This window comes from Solanum stenotomum, chromosome 9, assembly GCF_019186545.1.
Source record: "Solanum stenotomum isolate F172 chromosome 9, ASM1918654v1, whole genome shotgun sequence".
In the NCBI taxonomy this organism is placed as follows: Eukaryota; Viridiplantae; Streptophyta; class Magnoliopsida; order Solanales; family Solanaceae; genus Solanum; species Solanum stenotomum.
In genome coordinates this window covers 50,582,628-50,602,902 of record NC_064290.1, presented here as the reverse complement: position 1 = coordinate 50,602,902, position 20,275 = coordinate 50,582,628, and the positions used below count along the sequence as shown (strand labels likewise).

General features: G+C 28.8%; 1 protein-coding gene across 1 annotated transcript; it reads left to right on the top strand.

Annotated features, from left to right (window-relative positions):
* Nucleotides 1–4,088: 4,088 nt before the first annotated feature.
* Nucleotides 4,089–8,580, top strand: LOC125876970 (uncharacterized). Its single transcript, XM_049558263.1, has 3 exons — nt 4,089–4,316; nt 5,207–5,442; nt 7,214–8,580. The coding sequence occupies exon 3, from the start codon at nt 7,240–7,242 to the stop codon at nt 8,359–8,361; it is 1,122 nt and encodes a 373-aa protein (XP_049414220.1). The 5' UTR covers nt 4,089–4,316; nt 5,207–5,442; nt 7,214–7,239; the 3' UTR covers nt 8,362–8,580.
* Nucleotides 8,581–20,275: the final 11,695 nt, after the last annotated feature.

Below are 20,275 nucleotides of genomic sequence, written 5' to 3'. Positions count from 1 at the left end.
AAGTCTCGACTAAAAAAATGAACTTAAATTACCAAATAAGTTTGAAAAATTTTGCTTAATTAATTGAGCAACTTTCACATATAGCAAACACAAAATTCATATTTGTATGTTATAGCAAAGTTTGCATAATTGCGCTCCATAACAAACATAAATATGTATATTTCGCTATACATATACAAAAGAAAACAATTGTATAATCTACTTTGGTATACATATACAAAAAGATCAATTGTATAAAGTGAGAGAGGTGAGTGAGCGAGCGAGATCTGGGAGAGGGAAGAGAGGCGAACGAAAATATATGTATATATACAATTTTCATGCATTTTATACATTTACATTTACATTTTTGTATAAAGTGAGAGAGGCGAGTGAGAGAGCGAGACCTGAGAGAGTGGAGAGCGAGATCTGGGAGAGGGGAGAGAGGGGAACGAAAATATATGTATATATATAATTTTCTCTTGCTTTATACAAATACAAACGTATTTTATATAATTTGCGTTTTTTTGTATAAAGTAAGAGAACCGAGTAAGAGAGCGAGATCTGGGAGAGTGGCGAGCGAGATCTGGGAGAAAGGAGAGAGGGGAACGAAAATATATGAATATATACAATTTTCTCTCGCTTTATACAAACACAAACACACTTTATACACTTGCGTTTGTATAAAAAATGAGAGAGGCGAGGGAGAGAATGAGAGTAGCGAGCGAGATTCACCAGGAGAGAGGTGAAATAACAACAGTTTGCTATGAGGTACAATCAAATCAAACTATATTTATAGCATTTAATTTGAATTAATAGTTTGCTATTAGATACAATTTTCCCAAATTAATTTACTAGTTAATAAATTGATAGTTAAGACAAATTGTTATCAAGGCAAATGGGGTGAGTTTAATTTAAGGAAATATTACGCGGTTAAGCAAACTTATACTACTTAATTACTTATCATAGCTATAGTTTGTTATAATTACCACTCACGACTAACATTATACATTAATTACGCGGGCTAACTTCGAGTTTGTATAATTAATCATGTTTGTATATGTATAATTCGTCAGAATATACAAATACATATGTATAATATACAATTATCTAACCTATATACATATACAATTCACCTCTCTCCCACTCTCTGCCCTCTCTTTCTCGCCTCTCTCCTCCCTCTCCCAATCTCACTCGCCTCTCTCCTCCCTCTCCCAATCTCGCTTGCCATATATACAAATATATATGTATAATATACAATTATCTAACCTATATACATATACAATTCACCTTTCTCCAATTTTTGCCCCCTCTCTCTCGCCTCTCTCCTCTCTCTCCCAGTCTCGCTCGCCTCTCTCCTCCATATAACATGTAGCTACGAATTGTAATTATCAAACTATAGCTATGGAGAGTAATTAGACTATTTTTGAGTGGCTATATGTGAAAGTTCCCCTTAATTTAATGATATTTCTAAAATAGAGGATTGTCTAAATCATATAAAAAAGATCATCAATTATTTTGTCTATTGATGTGAGATTTTTCAACACAAATCAAGTCTATTTATGAAAATTTAAGCACTTAGCATATCTTGCAGAGTTCACAAAACATACCATACTCGAAATCTTTGGAAAAAAAAGTATAAACTAAAAAGGTATAATGATAAAATTTCTTACATTCTTTTCTAAGTATATATTTGAGGAACATATTTGAAGATTATATGTTAAATAATGATATTTACTAGGAGTGACAAACGAACAAATACACATAAAAAAACGAGTTAAACAAAAATTTAAACCGCATACTAAACAACCCTTTTTAAGGTAGTGAAACCATAAAAAGGTGATTACAATTAGATCCTCATACTGATGGGCTGGCTATCAATCACTCCAAGCCCATTTTCTTCAGCCCAATGGGCCTTTACATTTTACTTCTAACAAGAAGAAAGTTATGCCCAATAACCTTGGAAACCAGGACAAATTTAAATTTTATGATTTCTAAATTTTAGAATATGATTATCAAGTATTAATTATGAGATTTTAAATTTAATTTTATACATATTTAAAAAATAAGAATTTGTACAAATATAAAAATTGAATCGAAACTATTAAGATTGACTGAGTTAGTAAAGTCGACCTTTTAGCTCCACCCTATTAGGAGAAAATAGAAAATATTAACAAGATTTTTGGATGGGAAATCATAGAATAACTAAATAAAAAGTGGCTGCTAATTGTTGGTCAAAATATACTAAATTAATCAACCGACTCTTTTGGGAAGAAGACGTGCACAAAACCCTCAATATTATGCTTGATCCCAATTAATCATATTTAATTAACTAGTCAACCAAATTATGAAGTGAACTTTATCTTTTGGGATAATAATTATAGTTATCGATAAATTTTAATTTTAATTAATTAAAATAAGTGTGTTTGCTCCTTATAATTGAGAAATATATTGCGTTTTAATTACTTTAAAAGTTATATTGCCTTAAAAAAGAATATCAATACAAGTTTAATATAACACCCACATAATTGAATAATGAAAGAGTTAAGAAATAAGATAAATCAGTGAAATTTACAAATTAATTGATCAAAGTAATTGAGGAATTAGGAAAAAGAAAAAAAAAAGGTGAAAATTTGGGATATTCATATATTTAGGTGGGCCGAGCCATCGATGAGATATCACTCTGAAAAGATTAGACTTTTAATCTTGTATCAAGACCTACATGCTAAGGGACAGTGTCAGGGTAGACAATTTCTATGGAGCATAAGGTTTTCAAAAGATAATAAATGCGCGCAAAAATTTAGTCAAGCGATTTAACCTTGTATTAAGATTTACAGGTTAAAAGATAATCTCAGATAAACAATTTGTATCAGGAAAATTTAACGCTCGAAAGTAAAAAAAAAAGAGCATAACTGCAAGCCCATCCGATAAGTAGAAGCAAAAGTCGACCTTAATGATCCGACGATGACGAGTTAAAGGGCATAGATTATAAGATTCAAAATTGATGTTAACTTTAATCTTTTATTTTTATTTTTTTACACCAAGTTGACTTAAACAAATTATCTCATTATTAGTTACTTTTCATGTAGGTGACGTGGCAACAGCTTATTGGTGGAAACATTCAACTCTCAAATAATATTAATATTAAAATTTAAAACCCACTAGAAAACAAGATATTCCAGTATGTACTGACTTACTGACTATTCTATGTTATTGAGGGGCAAAATTGTCCTTTCACATTAATATCCATATGTCTGAAAGACGAACCATGTGGAGCACCGAACTACTGCACGTGCTGAGGATGAAGAAAGGGTAGGATTCAGTACGAGCAAGCCCAGGTAATAAACTAGAATTTCCAATGATACATTGACACGTGTCATTTGTTTAAATAATTCTTATTTTACTTGTTCATATTAATTACTCCCTCCGTCCACAATTGTTTGGCAGCTATACTAAAAATAGATGTCCAAGATTAATTGTCAATTTAAACAATCAAGAAATAATTAGTCACTTTTTTTCAATTCTGCCCTTAATGATAGTGTAGTTCAATTGAAAAATTATGTGAACTTTTGGTATTTTTGTTATTGTAGAGTTATATTAGTCAAATTACACCTTGTATTAAATTATTCTTGAGGGATATGCATGATCTTATCCTGACAAATAATTGTGGATGGAGGGAGTATATACTTAGATATTAATCCATATAAATATTGTAGTTATATACTCATATTAATCGTTTTTCAAGAGACATGTAAAATTAAAGTGAATAAGATAAAATGAATCGAACGAGTAGTTAATATAAATTCACAACCCCACCCATATTCTTGAGCTTTTTTTTAGTGATCTTTTCTTTGAACTCTAACAACCACAAAACAAGCAAACCAATCAACATTAATTAAATGTCATTTTCATACTTTAAGATCCACTAATCATTTGTATTATAATTGGAAATCTAGCAACAAAATATAGGTATTATACTATATAGTATATACTAGTATAAAAAAACTTTAAGCCATTTTGATTGGTGTAGAGTATAGACCTTATCATGGTAATTCATGTACAGAATCCCCACTCTTTTCTGCCATTTTCAAAGCCTGTGTCCTTCTTTCTCTTCTCCTCTGTTTGTCACATGCCATTAATGCCCTTAAAGCTTCTTCATTTTTCTTCATAATTTGCAAAATATACAAATATTTTTGCATAATATTAAATACCCATCTCATATTTTTTGTAAAAATTTATATGGTAGCCATTGACATATATAGGGATATTCATATTGACAATTTATTCTATAACTTGGTTTTGAAATCTGGTTATTTCAGTCTCTCCAGCTCAAATTAAAGGTGGGTTTTTTTTTTTAAATAAAAAAATCATTTCTTGTTCATATTTAGCTTCTTTGTTTGTTGTTTTGTCCATTTTTTGAATCTTGAAATCTGAGATGTGTAATTTGTTTGTGTTGGGGTTTTGTTTGGTTTCATTTATTATTTGTTTGTGTTGAATGGATTTTAGTTTACAAAATTGTAACTTTTTGGGAAGATTTGTTTGTTACCCTTTTCTTGTTATGGAAATATTAAGTCAGAGAGGTGAATGGAATTTAATGATGTGAATAATTTTGTCAAAATATAGAATCATATTTGCACTTATTAAAGACAACCTAGTAGTATATTCTGCTGTCTATTGACTTTTTTTCTGGGGAAATAAATGGCTACATATTCATGAATAGTTCTCTTCTTATTAAACACAAATGGTATAATTCAGCCGAGGGTCTTTCAGAAATAGACTCTCTATCTCCACGAGGGAGTGGTAAGATCGGTGTACATACCACCCTTCCTTAGATGTTACCTATGGAATTACACCTAATATGTTGTTGAAACACATGTGGTTTATCCTGCTTTGTATTGATTTCTGAAAAATTAATGTATTTTCAATATTCATGATCTTCTTTTACGACATTCAGGATGTAAAGTAGGTTTATCGATTTCTGAGCTGAGTATCTATAAGAAACAACCTATCTACATGTGTAATTACACTGAATATGTTGTTGTTGAGGATGTAGAGTAGAATCTAGCAGAAACATCCTTATGACCATGTTTCATGTTAGAATGTTCTGTCTTTTCGCCTCATCTTGTAATCAGTTTGTTAGTGTTAAAAGAGGATGTTTTTTTTTTTTATCAAACCAATTTGGTTAAAGAAATTGATTCAGAATATTGTTTTGCTTTGTCACTCATTGCAGGGGAAGCATTTGGATGGAATTATTTGCATGGACTTGTATGTCAAAAGTTGGACAAAGATCCTAGTTCCTTAATAGCTTCCTATTAGAAAGCTTTTGCAGGCCTCGTATGAGGCAAACGTTGCTATAGAAGGAGTCGATCAGAGAGGCTTGAAGATGGATCTTAGAAGCTCACTTATTGCTAAATTTTGTCCTGATTCTCACATTGGCTCCTCCAAGCTTAAACTTTGGTACTTGTGGTAAGATGCAAAACTCCATTAAAAAAATATACTTGCTTATTTTGTCTTGAATGTGTGATATGTCGAAAAAATTTAGGTCCAAGTCCTGGACAACTTCATGCTACATGCTTAGTGGGAATAAGTTGGAGAATTGAGTGTTTTGAATGAGTTGATCCTAACGGAACCAAGGTAGAAAGGCAAGATTGGGAGATATGTTTGTATTAAGGGTGATAGTGTAACTAAGGGGCAGAGTGGTCTCGTATAGATGTCTAAAGGAGTTGTAGTCAAAGGTAGTAGAAAAATTACACTATATCTACATGTTCAATAGTATTTTTTGATGTATATATAGAAGATATTGAACCCTTGACTTCTTCATATGTTTACTTCTTTCTATTTTGAATCCCCTTCGTGAAAATTCTGGTTCGCCACTTGTTGCAGTCATACATAAGCATGGAAAATTGAGCTCTCCATATAAACCTCTATTGAATATTATTATTGTAAGTGATTAATAGAGTTGCAACAACTAAGAAGAATTATTGAACACTAATAAACTATCCTAAGTAAACACGAACTGTTGAAAGATAAACGTAAGCTGACTACTGGAGTAGTGAGTAGCGTTCCAATACCGTTTACTTCTTCATGTTCCTGCTGAAATTAGTAATGGTAAAGGGGCGGAGCCAGATGAGGATCAACAGAAAATTACACTGTTTATACCTAGTTAAAATTATTTTATAGTAAATGTTGAACCCTCTTTTGCTTCTTCGTGTGTTTGCTTTTCATATTTTGAACCTCTTGGTGAAAATCCTGGCTCCACCACTGGTAACAGGGAGACATAAGTATTGCGTGAATATATTCTTGTTGAGATACTGTTTTCTCCCCTGGTTGATTGTATTTTCGTCGATTACAAGTTGTTTCCACAAGTCTCATGTCTTGAAGAATGATTTAGTATATGCTATGTCAAAGATTTTGGTCTTGGGTACTATGCAGTATATTTCTTCCTTCCTTTTGCACTTTGTGGACGAAGTAAAAATAGAGATGGGAGGGATTTGAGAGGTTTGTTTCCCAACAGTGGCGGAGCCAGAATTTTTACTAAAGGAAAATATAAAGATGTAAACACACAAAGAAACTAAAAGGATTCAGCATCTTCTATATACACACAAATAATTTTGACCTTATAGATATAGTGTAATTTTTCGACGAATTGTACCCATGTTTCCTAGCACGAACTATCAGATTAAAACAAACTATACTTTTAGAGATGATTGTCTTTTCGATAAAGCTCAATAGAAACTCTCTTAAGTATCTCCTCTAGTAAGACTTCAATGTATCATCTACGTTTTTTTGTTTTATAGAACTCAATGCATGTGAATCTGTGAGCAATATACATTCATCTGGAGATCTAGTTTTTGTTTCAATAGATTTGCAGGCATAGTACTTTTCTATGTTAATAGATGTCTAGCCGGGCATTTTAGCAATCTTGGCGAGTGAGCGTGCGTTCTATCTAGCATAGCATGCGAGGACAATTTGTCTTTTGAACCTGGAAAAAAGTGATTAATCTCTATCAATAGACTTGCTAAAGCTACGAACCATAGCGTACTTAGTGTTGGTGCCATGGAGAGATATTGTATTTAGATCTCGCACCTTCTCTTGTATTATTTGTTGGAATAGATAATACATATATGATCAGATGCATATGTACTTAATGGCTACTTAGAGTTGGACACAGAATTCCTAGTTCAAATTGAAATATACAACGATTCGGGTTTTTCCTAACTCATCTGAAAATGTGCAGACTATATAACTTTGAACCATGCGAAGATGTTAGGCAAACTTATGCCGTGGTCTCGGATGGCCCCAAGACATTCTCGCCTTATCTCCAGACGATCTCATGGAAAAGTGATTTTTATCGTGCTCTTGATACTAGTACCGATTTTGCTCTTTGGCATTTACCTCCATTTCCATAAGATCTCCTATTTCTTCCGTCCACTTTGGGACAAACCTCCACCTCCATTTGAGCATTTGCCACATTATTATGCTGAAAATGTTTCTATGGATAATCTTTGTCGCCTACATGGATGGACTCTACGTCCTGAACCACGTCGTGTATTTGATGGGATCATATTCAGCAATGAGCTAGACTTGCTTGAAGTAAGGTGGCGTGAGCTCTATCCCTATGTTACGAAATTTGTCATCTTGGAAGCCAACACTACTTTTACTGGACTTCCAAAGCCATTGTACTTCTCTGATCATCGGGAACGATTTGCATTTGCTGAGGATAAGATTGTACATGGTGTATTTCCTGGCCGGATTGCATCCCCTGAGTTACATGAAGATCCGTTTAAACTAGAAGGACAACAACGCATTGCAATGAACAGGTTACTTCATGCTGCTGGTATCTTTGAAGATGACCTTCTCATTATGTCAGATACCGATGAAATCCCAAGCCACCACACTATTAAACTTCTTCAGTGGTGTGACGGTATGCCTCCCGTGATGCATCTTGAACTTAGACATTACATGTACTCTTTCGAGTTCCCTGTGGACTATAGTAGCTGGCGCGCCAGTGTTCACATTTACAACAGGTGGACGAAATATAGACATTCCCGCCAAACAGATGTTATACTTTCTGATGCAGGGTGGCATTGCAGCTTTTGCTTCCGGAATCTGCAAGATTTCGTATTCAAAATGACTGGTTACAGTCACGCAGACAGAGTTCGACGTACAAACTTCCTAAAGTATTCTAGGATTCAGAAGCTAATATGTGAGGGAGCTGATCTTTATGACATGTTACCTGAGGAGTATTCTTTTCAAGATTTGATCAAGAAAATGGGATCAATACCTCGATCAGCATCCGCGGTTCATCTTCCAACGCATGTCATTGAAAACGCAGATAAATTCCGATTCCTTCTCCCAGGAGGTTGTCAGCGATCACCACGATGATACTCACACGTTAACTTATTCGTCTTGCTTCATCTGCTAGTTTTAGACCTTAGTGTTGTTTTTCCACTCAAGTTTGCAGATGTTTTAGCTGTAATAAGTTGAGTTTTTTCCTTCTTTGTAATGAGAAAAATAGGTTCTCTTACCTTTTGAGTTTTGCCAATATATGTGATACACATTTTACATCAAAATACTTGTCAAATGAAAAGCATTGTTCTTGGATATATTGTTGTTGTAGCGTTCCAATTTTATCGGATGTCTTCGAAGGAACTTAATCGATTTCTCTCTAATGTCCAGTGTAATTCTACAAGTGCGGTCTGGAGAGGTTGGTGTGTACGTAGCTTTATCCCCATCTTATAAGGGTAAAGAGGCTATTTTTTATACAACCTTGGCTTAAGTAACCATATAAAAAATCAAGCAAGTAAAGAAAATACGATAGTGAAGAAGTCAAGCTGAAAACAATGAAGAAGAAAACAATATTAGCAACAACAAATAATATGATCACTCAAGCAAATGAAACATGTTATACTAAAATCGAAGAAAAAGATTGTAGAAGAGTAACAACAACAATACTGATAAGGAAACTAGACAAGTCTTGACTACCTACTAAGCTTTTACCCTAATCCTCGATAAAAGTGGAATGCTATAGAGAGCAAAAAGACTAATAAAGCCCTGTTTGGGGTTGGCTTAGTGGCCAATGTCATTCTTTCACTTTTCTAGGACAATAAAGTACTTTTAAGGTGCATAATAGTGTGCATCTAAATCTTGAAAAGTTGTAGCAACAAATGGAGAAAAAAGAGAAAGGGTAAACTCAACAAATGACAAAGAAGGAAACGGGAAAAGAAGAACAAAGTGTTGGTAAGATTCTCAAGAAAGTGTTGGTAGGGTTTGAACATAAAATTGGTGATTTTTTTAAACATGTGTGGGACAAGTGGAAGGTGAGTTGTTTACGCGCTCTTTTGATATGTTTAAAATATCTCGAAAAAAGAATCTATATCTATATATCTATATATAAATCTGAATGAGAAACCGTTGATGTGGCACCTCTTAGAAGCTATGATTCCTATTTATCTATTTTTTTAATTTTTTTAATCTTTCATCACACTAAATATAATATGATTTAATATTACATTCAATAAATTAAGCATTAATTGCATTGCAAGAATAGAAAGAAAATTACCATTTATGGACAATAAAGGTTTAATTACAATTTTATTATAATTAAGGAAAGAGAAAGGTTACAATAAACGTTTAATTACAATTTTACTATAATTAAGGAAAGATAAAGATTAATTCAACATTCTATAATCACATTTAATATTCTAACTATTAATTGTATAGTTGGAAACAGTAGAAAAATCCCATTTTCGGAAAAAAAATATTCTAATATCCTAATCTGAAACTTTTGGCATTCTCTATAATATTAAAAATTATATATTTCATTTAGAATAATTACGTATTTATGGGATGAAACAATGAAATCATTTGCAACTTTTATTATTAACATAAATACATAATGATTAAAAATATTGTGAGTATATAAAGAGAATCACCATTTAAGGAAAATAAAAAATTAATTGCAATATATATTTTTTATCTATTTTTTAAACCCTCTATATTTCTTATCTATTTTTTTACTTTTTTCTTAAACCCTCTATATTTCTTTATCTATTTTTTTAAACCCTTATCTTTCTTTTCTTTCTTTCACGTTCTTTCAATAAAATAAGAGAATAAACTTTTTTGTTATTATAGTCATTTATATCATTTTCTTATATTTCCATCTTCAATTTTATTAAATTCATCTCTTTATTATATTTGTGTATAAGCTGATTATCCTTTCATATTTTGCATTAATGTTATTTATTAAGATTAATTAAAAGTCATTATTATATTCTTTTAAATACGGTAGCAAAAGGAGCTCCAATTCAAATCCAACCATGATTTTTTTCACAATTTTCTTTTCTAGTTTTTCAATATTGCTATTAGAAAATAATACTTTTGGAGAGACATAAGGTAATTTTAACTTCCTTACTATTTTTATGTTTATACTATTATGAATTTTATTTTTTTTCATTTCATTAAACTATATAATCAACAAAAATATGATGATTATATTGTATATAACAATAAACATTGAGGCATCTTTCATACTGTCAAATAATTGTTCCAGCAAATTGAGATTTACATTTTTATGAAATTGTTTGGTTGTTGTAAAGGGGTTCATAATATGGATATTTATATTAAATTAAATACAAATGCATTGTTCATATGTTTCCTCTCTTTTTTTTCAATGAATTTGACAGGCTTTATCAAGCTAAGGGTTTCAGGACACATCTTTTTTGTCTCTCTATTTTTTTTTCTTCATATTTTACTTGTGAAATTACATTAAATATGTTATTGTTGTTACATTATTAGATAATATTTAATATTATTTTATGAGAAATTGTAATTGTTTCTATAAGTTATCATGGCATGGTGTGATGTTGGTGATTGTCGAGACATGTATGGAGGAGAAGACATGGAATAGGTTCTTTCAGAAGCAGCTTGTCATTTGAGTATTTTCTCTATTTTCATCTAACACCCAAAAATATAATAAAAAATTGTTGGATAATAAAGAGATGTCAAATGAAAAATTATCTCAATATATTATAATTGATTGATTTATTAGTTTCATTATTCATACATATTAGAGGTTTGGTTTAATTTTTTGGAAAATAATATTATTATTTTTAATTATATTGTTCAAAAGATATTGATTGTTGAATTCGAACTATTATGTTTTACTCGTGGGTTCAAAATTTATTTAAAAATGCAAAAAGTGTTAATTATATGTTTAAAACTTACTTCCAAATGAAAATGTGTTAACTAATAACTATATGTTCAAATAATTTTAAGCACGGATAAGCTTATTTTGTTACCATTATAATAGAATAGTTAAAATGAATTTATCAACAAATTAACAAGAAGTCTTGACTAAATTTGTACTTAATAATTTTAAACTTAACAAGTATAAGGATCTTTAAATTTAAAATTGTGTTAAGATTTGAATTTTTTTATTGACGGATAGTCTTAATTTGATAAATTTTAAACTTTTTACTTAATTAACATGTCATATTCCTCTTGCTAAAATATATTAAGTGGATATTTAATTTTTAGAAGGATTGTAAATTATTTATATATATACATGTTTCTTTTAAAATCTTTAGTAACTTATTGACTTGTGCTAAATAGTTATATCACCACAAAACAGTTAGGAAGAGAAAAAGTGAGGGCGATATTTTTCTTTGGTCAAGAAATGCAATTCTATATTTTTTAGATTTCTTTTTTTATTTATGTGCTATATTAAAAAAATTTAAAAAATATTTAACTGCTAATTATAATAAATGTGCATTGCAAAGAAATTTAAAAAAAAAAACATTTTTAGAATATGTTAAATGTAAAAATTAATTTATCTCTATTTGCATTAATTACTCCACACAACTTTTTATTATTATGACCTATAAAATAATTAATAGTCATATTCATCATATTATTTGGTATTTCATATAGTAGCCCTGTAAATAAAATCATTGCAAGATTTTATAGAAGATCACATTAGGTTTTTAGGTTGTTATATTTCCGGTGCTTATTATATTTATATTTTAATGTGATTTGAAGAATAAGATGAAAAATGGTGATCGGCTAGTGGGAGTGGACGTTCATAAGAACTCGAAAGATATGTGTATTGATTTCATATTTTTCCTTCTATTTTTAATGAGTAAGGAATTAAGAATGATGTTGCATTTTTATTGATATGATTTATCTTTATTTTGCATCTTATGTGAATTTCCTATTGCAATTTTTTGTTCAATATAGTAAAAAATTTAATAACTTTATTAGAAGTCTACTAAGTACTCATCAAACGTTTTTCTCTTACATCAATATATTATATTTAATAAAATTATCAAAATTTTATCACTCTTTATAACCGCGCGAAGCGTGGAGAAGTTCACTAGTATATATGTATATCAAATGTTTTTCTCTTACATCAATATTATATTTAATAAAAGTATCAAAATTTTATCACTCTTTATAACCGCGCGAAGCATGGAGAAGTTCACTAGTATATATATATATATACACGCGAAATTTGTTCCCATTATCGTGAAGGAACAATGGATGCATTAGCATTGCAAACCTTATTCGTAGTAAAACACCTGATCCACAATTTACAAAGGTTGATCAGTTAAACATTTTTTTCCGAAATTTTATGATTTATATATAGGGCACTTTATCTAAAGTTTATATCCTCTTTCGACCAAAAAAATTGAGTATTTGATTTACTTGATTAAATTTAAAAGAAAAGAAATTAAATACCTTTAATTTCCTTTATATCATCCTCTTTATTCATGTTACCTAAAGGACACTCAAGTCAACCCTTGTTGATTAAGCAAATAATATAATTAGTGGGTTTTTTAAAAGCCAGGCACCACTCACCAGTCACCACCAAGCACATCAATTTACTAAATTTAGTGGGGAAGTGTCATTTCATCAAACAACAAAAATGTTTCACTTTAAAATGTAAGATTAGAATGAGACAGGTTACACATAATAGTACATAAGGTTGTTGAGGAGCACTAACTTTTGTGCTAATTACCGATCAGGATTGTGGTAGAGTGATAAGTACTCTTTTATCCTTAATCAAGAGGTTTTAGGTTTGAGTCTTCTTAGGTACGGAGTCACCTTTGTTAGGAAGCGCTTTATCTCAATTTGAGACTTTTTGATCCGAATTTGAATTGTATCGTACGCCGGGTGGGAAAAAAAAAAAACTTTGTGCTAACTATTATACTAATAATAGTGTTATATTAAGCAGCAACTGAGGGAGCTAGAAGTATAGATACGAGTTCAACTAAACTTAAGAATGTTTCTTTAGACAATGCATTAGTGTAAAGAAGTTTATTAAATATATACAAATATTAAATTTAGAATCCAGTTATTAACACAAGTAAGTTATTATAAAATTTAGAATCCATACGTCATTAAAACTTTGTATTCGCCTCTACCACCCACCCAAAAAGACAAAAGATTGAAAAGGGAAAAATAATGGAAAATAATTAACAGTTGCTCTTGATGACTTCCAATTAAAGAAAGCATAATTCTTGATGTACAAGAAGGTTTTGTCGTTACATATTTAAATTATTCTTGATGTACAAAAAGGTTTTGGTGTTACATATTAAAATTAGGGGTATAAAATCGAACCGAAAATTAAACAAAATCGTAAATTGAGTCAAATTGAGAAAAAAAAACTCGATTAGTAGTTGGTTTGGTATTGGAAAAAAAACCCGATTATATTTGAGTTGGATTGGTTTTAACTAAAAAAAATCAACCCGAGACCAAACCAACCCGACATTATATACATAATTTTAAAATTTTATTTTACACATAAAATTATTCACTTTGATATAATTTTTAAATATTTCTTATACTTTTTCATAGTTTTTATCTTTTAATATATTATTTCAAGTTTGAAACTTAGAATTCTAAATAGTTCAATAAAGATTATTGTTCACATATGTTGATAATTATAATAAAGCTTAAATCAAAATCAAATTAATGCTAATGCAAAAAGAAAATCAATTCAACACTAAGAATGACAATAATATTGAATATTTGTTCTTTGATTTTACATTGGTTTAGACAATTCAAATACATAATCTAATTTTAATTTCCTTTAATATTTAGTCATGTAACTAATACTTATTAAACTTATGTTAGCATGATTTAGTACTTTTAAATTATGATCATTTTCATTATGACTTGTTAATTTGCAATATTTATTTTACGTGATTTCATTTTTATTATTTTTTTGTTGATTATTTTAGTGTCATTACGCATATCATATTTTGTGTTATTTTCTTAAGAAACACCTTAGACAGTTGTATTTTGATAGGGCTAAAGAAATATTTGAAGTACAAGTAAATTATATGTTTGTATGAATACTTTACCGGAAAAACCCGAAAATCAGAAAAACCTGAAAAAATCCGAAAAAACTCGAGTTTAATTGGTTTGGTTTGGTTTATAGATTCAAAAATCCGACACATATGATTTGGTTTGATATTTGAAAAATCAGAACCAATCCGGCTATGTACACCCCTAAATTTTAAATTATATATTTGTATTAAGAAATCTATTGAATATATATAAATTAAATTAAGAACTCAATAACTAATACATGATCGATATTGATATTCTAAAATGTAGTATACATAAAGTTTAAATCTTTGCTTATCACATGATGAAACAAAATTATCTTTGTTTAGAGTAGCCTTTATAAAAATATTGAAATGCTTAAAAGTTATTAAACTTGTAGTAATAATATTTTTTCAAAAAATGAATAAAAATTTAAACTCATATATTTTAATATCAAATAATCAAATATTCAAACATGTGAATTTTTCAAACACATGTACTTTCATGAAAGTTTGGAATATATTTATCTCGCGGATTTATTTTACTTGGTCTTTATATCAAAATATATATTTTATTATTTATTTACTTTATCAAATCAACACAGTTATATTATTTGTGACAAGTTAAATTATGCCACATAAATTGAAACGTAAAAAGTATTAATTTGGCATATTAATATTTTGATTATCAATCTATATATAAGCTAAACTAATAGTAACTGAATAAGTGAAAATGTCGATTATTGAATTAGCAATTTTAATTATCGATCCTTAATGGGTAAGACCAATTTTCTAAAGCCCTAAAGAGAATTTCTATATTCAAGGGTAAAAAAAATAATTTTAATAAAATTTATGGGGTTATTGATTAAATTGTTAAGATTTTTGGACAAATTGAATCCCAGACCAATAGTTAAATAATACAACATTTTTCCGAATTGATAATCCAATAATCCGATATCGATAATATCATCTTATTTTTTTTGATAGACCTATAATAGGTAATTATTTTTGGTAATCATAACATGACAACCTTCAGAAAAAAGAAGTAAATAATATGTTATAATCGATTAAAAGATATTGATAATGTAAAACATATTTTATTTCTTGATAAATAAATATGAGTTAAATCCAAACAAGAAAAATACTATTTTGAGTCCTTGTGAATAACATTAATAGGTTTCTCTCCATTGATAAGCAGGGGCGGAGCCAGTTTGGGGCTAGCGATTCATCCGGACCCCTTTTGATAGAAAATTACATTATTTATTTATTATTAAAATTATAATATATATATATATATATATATACAATAGATATTGAACTCCCTTTGATTAGTTTGTATATTTTTTTCTTCATATTTTAAACTTTTATCAATAAAATTTTTTAACTCCACCGCTATTGATACTAAGAAATAGGACTAAAATCCACTTCAAAGATTTCCTCTACCGTAGGACTTGTTAATTTCAACATTGCATTTGAATGAACCTCTTTGTTTTTTCATTCTTCGAATTCAAATTCGAAATATTTAATCGAGGGTAGAAGAATATTTTTTATCCTACCGTAATTGTAATACTACATGTTTTATATGTTAATGTTTGCACTTGTTCATGCCCCTTATCATTAGCAAATCATCTTGTATTTATTTTTGTCATTCGCAGAATATCAACATGAAATATGTGAATTTTATGCATTCAAAATCTTCGAAAGAAAAGGTCCAAAATTACCTGCGCTTTTTATTATGTTTTACAATTACCTTCGAGTTGAATCTTCATTATGTGTGATGTGTCAAAAGCAAAATCAATATCCCCCCCNCCCCCCCCCCCCCCCCCCCCCTCCCCTTATAATCACGATAATGTTAGACCAAAAGGCTAACGAAAGGTAAGATTGTTCAATTTTCAAATAATACAACCCACTTTTGATCCTTTCCTTCATTTTAACTTGACAATCTCTTTTGTTCGAACGAACTCTTACACAAAAGCTAAGATAATATAACAATGATAATATATTCAGTAGTCTAACATATGAGATATGAGAAAGTATGGAATATGTAAATTTTATTTTTATCTTGTAAAGATAGAAAAATTCGAATAAATTCACGATCTAGAAAAACTAAATAATACTTATAAAAGAAAATATAATTTGATTTGATAGCATAACAGTTATTCGATTAGTAACTTTCTTTATGTGGGGGCAAAACTAGGATATATATATATATATAAGAGAACAGAAATAAATCAATAATGAAAGAAGACTTTACTCTTTTAGTGGCTCAAATTTCATGTTGAATAAAATGTTGCCACCTTTTCAAATAACCTATTTTAAGAAATTCATTAAAATGCCTATTATCAATAATTCTTTGGGGGACCCAGATAAACATTAAATTTCTAGTTTGTGATCCGTCAATTTCATAAATAATTTATGAATTTCACGCGCTATAAATAATTTGATTTTAATGTTTTTTCCCCATTATTTTAATTTGTTTTTTTTTAAAAAAATTCATCATCTAAATTTCGAACTTTATAAAAAAATTTATATGATAACTAGGTTTACGGCAGTAAAGCATTTAAATAACCTCGATTCGTTTTCTATTTTTAATTTACTTTATAATATGGATAAAACTATAAAATATTAAATTATACATTATATACCACAAATATAATAAATCACAGTTGAAAAAAAAATGACAAAAACGAATAAACAAATATTTAGGTTGAGGCGCCCGATATCTCGCTCTATTCAAGCGACTGCAACATAATCTACACCGATTCAATAATAATACTCTTTGACTTGTCCTCTTCGAAATACAATAGCCCAACAATGTCATACAATTCAAATAACTCCGAATTCAGCTATTCTTTTCCATTTCCACCATGAATTGAGTTGTACACATGAATTATTTTCCTTGGCGGTGTTCATAGGAAACTTCATGATAGCATAATATATAAGTACAAGTCAAATATTTGTAGACAAATATTATATGGTCACAGAGGAGATGACAATAATTATAAGAGAGTTTACTTATGTTACTGGAACAAAAAAGAGTTTTATTTACTGCTCTAATTACGAACTAGCATTTGTTTTATTTTATTTTTAATTAGAGATTTTGATTTGAGTTATGGAAATGAAAAATATCTTGTTAGGAATTTTATCTTAAAAAACGAGTCCTATAATATGTGATTCGAATTTGATCAAATTTTAATATGAATATTAAACATTAGACTAGAAATCTATTAAGAACAACTATATTAAGGGTCTGTTTAGATAGACTTATAAAAAATAACTTATAAGTCAAAAGTTAAAAGTTATGACTAGATGGTATTCTAATTTTGATTTATTTTAAAACTTTTTTCGCGTAAAAGTAAGTGCTTAAAAGCACTTTATAACCTTTCCAAACACCTCCAAAACTATAAAAAAAAAACTACTTAAAAGTCAAAAACATCTAAAAATAAGTTAATCCTAATAAACACTAAATCTACCTAGCATGTCATATTAATAGTTAGATTAATTTTATAAAATATAATTTTATTTAAAAATAAATAAATTGGAGACTTATAATTAAATCCGGAGGGATCAACCAATTCTACTAAATTCATTTTTTGTTTCTATGTACGAAATATTTATAAGAGCAGAGATAAATATTTGGTACATAGGAACAATATAAACTTTGTATTTTTTCAAAGAATAACAATAAGTATGTATAAAATTATATTCATAACCCAATTACTAGTGTTTAAGATCATTTTCTATAATTAAAAAATTTAGAAAATTTAAATTTAATTTATTTTTTAAATATTTAAGTCAACTCAATAAATATAATACATAGTTATATATATATTTTTCAGAGTTCAATAGGAATAGGACAACCAAAAATTCATTCACATTTTTGTATCCTCTTCCCTCATCTCTTTCTTACCCATACGAAATACAAGTCCATTTTACCGACTCATTTTTCAACAATAAATATTAAATAAATACTTTTTCGATCTCAAATTATATAGGGTAATTTTTTAAAATTATTTTTTATTTTAAAAATTATAAAATTAATCAATATTTTGATTTTATTTTTAAGGGATAAGGGTCTGAAAAATACCCTAACTTTGGTCGAATTTGTTGTTGTGATACTAAACTTTCACGAGGACCTATTAACTCCCTGGACTATTTAATACCGTATTTTTTACCCCCTGAACTATTTAATAGTGTATTTTAAAGGTATATATGTACCCACGTGGACACATTACTATTTATAATTTTGCATTATTTTTATGTCCACGTGGGCAAATATATATGTTTAAAATACGGTATTAAATAGTCTAGGGAGGTAATAGGTCCTCATGAAAGTTTAGTATCGCAACAGCAAATTCGACCAAAGTTGGGGTATTTTTCAAACCTTTATCCCTATTTTTAATGATTACTATTTTTTTTAAAGATTACAAATACTTTGTTTATTTAATGAAGAAGAATTATATTTTTTTAAAAACATAAATAAAAATAAAATAACAATAATATTCATAATATATATGGCCTACAAATTAGTACAAACTAGTAATGTGTCCACGTGGGCACATATATACCTTTAAAATACACTATTAAATAGTTCAGGGGGTAAAAAATACGATATTAAATAGTCTAGGGAGGTAATAGGTCTTCATGAAAGTTTAGTATCGCAACAACAAATTCAACCAAAGTTGAGGTATTTTTCAAACCCTTANATAATTTTGCATTATTTATTATGTCCACGTGGGCAAATATATATGTTTAAAATACGGTATTAAATAGTCTAGGGAGGTAATAGGTCATGAAAGTTTAGTATTGCAACAACAAATTTGACCAAAGTTAGGGTATTTTTCAAACCCTTATCCCTATTTTTAATGATAACTATTTTTTTTTAAAGACTACAAATAATTTGTTTATTTAATGAAGAAGAACTATATTTTTTAAAAAACATAAATAAAAATAAAATAACAATATTATATATATATATATATATATCTAAAAGGCCTACAAATTAATACAAACTATACTACTATTTTGGGATGTCCAGCAATACTTGTCCACTTTACAAAATCAATGGTTAATCTTACACTTAGTTCCTAATTTTCCCATATCATTAATTATAGTAATCTCTCTATTACATTTTTCAAGATATTATATTTATTATATTTCAATAGTGACATAGTCTAATTACCTTTTATTTATAATTTCTTAAGAAGTATATAAAATTATTAGTGGATAACTATTGTTAAACATAAAAAATAGCGTGTAAAAAAAATACAACATATAATGTGAAACGGAAAGTAAATTAGACCAGAAAAGAATGCAAGAAAATTGGCATTAAATTGAGTGGAATTACTATGTAGACAACCCCATTGGACCAACCAACTGAATCAGAAAACAAAATTAAAAAATAACTAAAATAAAGACCATTATTATTCCTCTTTCCTTTCGAGAATATCGTAAACACTCGGACCAATAATATTTATCCATATTTTACACATTTTCTTAATATTATTTGTTACCTAAATAGCTAACGAATCGATCAAGCCACTTCAATCTAATATAAATTTACCAATTCATATTCAATCAACTTCAATATAACTTATCAAAATAATAGATATTTTGGTCCCTCATAAATTGTAATATATTTTGATTTTTGCTCCTTTATAATATATAACTTCTGTACATGTCCAAATTTTTGGACCAATACGAGTTTGGGTATACATAGGCACAAATATTGTGTACCCGTTGTGAGTTGCACACTTGCATGTGATATATTCATTAGTCGCAAGGGGCATACTTGACAACATTATATATTTTTTATTTTTTTTCATTCTTATATTATAGTTTGTCCGAACAACTAGATTTCGGTAACACTCCATAGATTTGAGTTAGAATTTGAACACATTTTATATTAGTTATTAGGCTTGAATAGATATTCGACCTAGGATGCATATTTGGATCGTTACATCTCTATT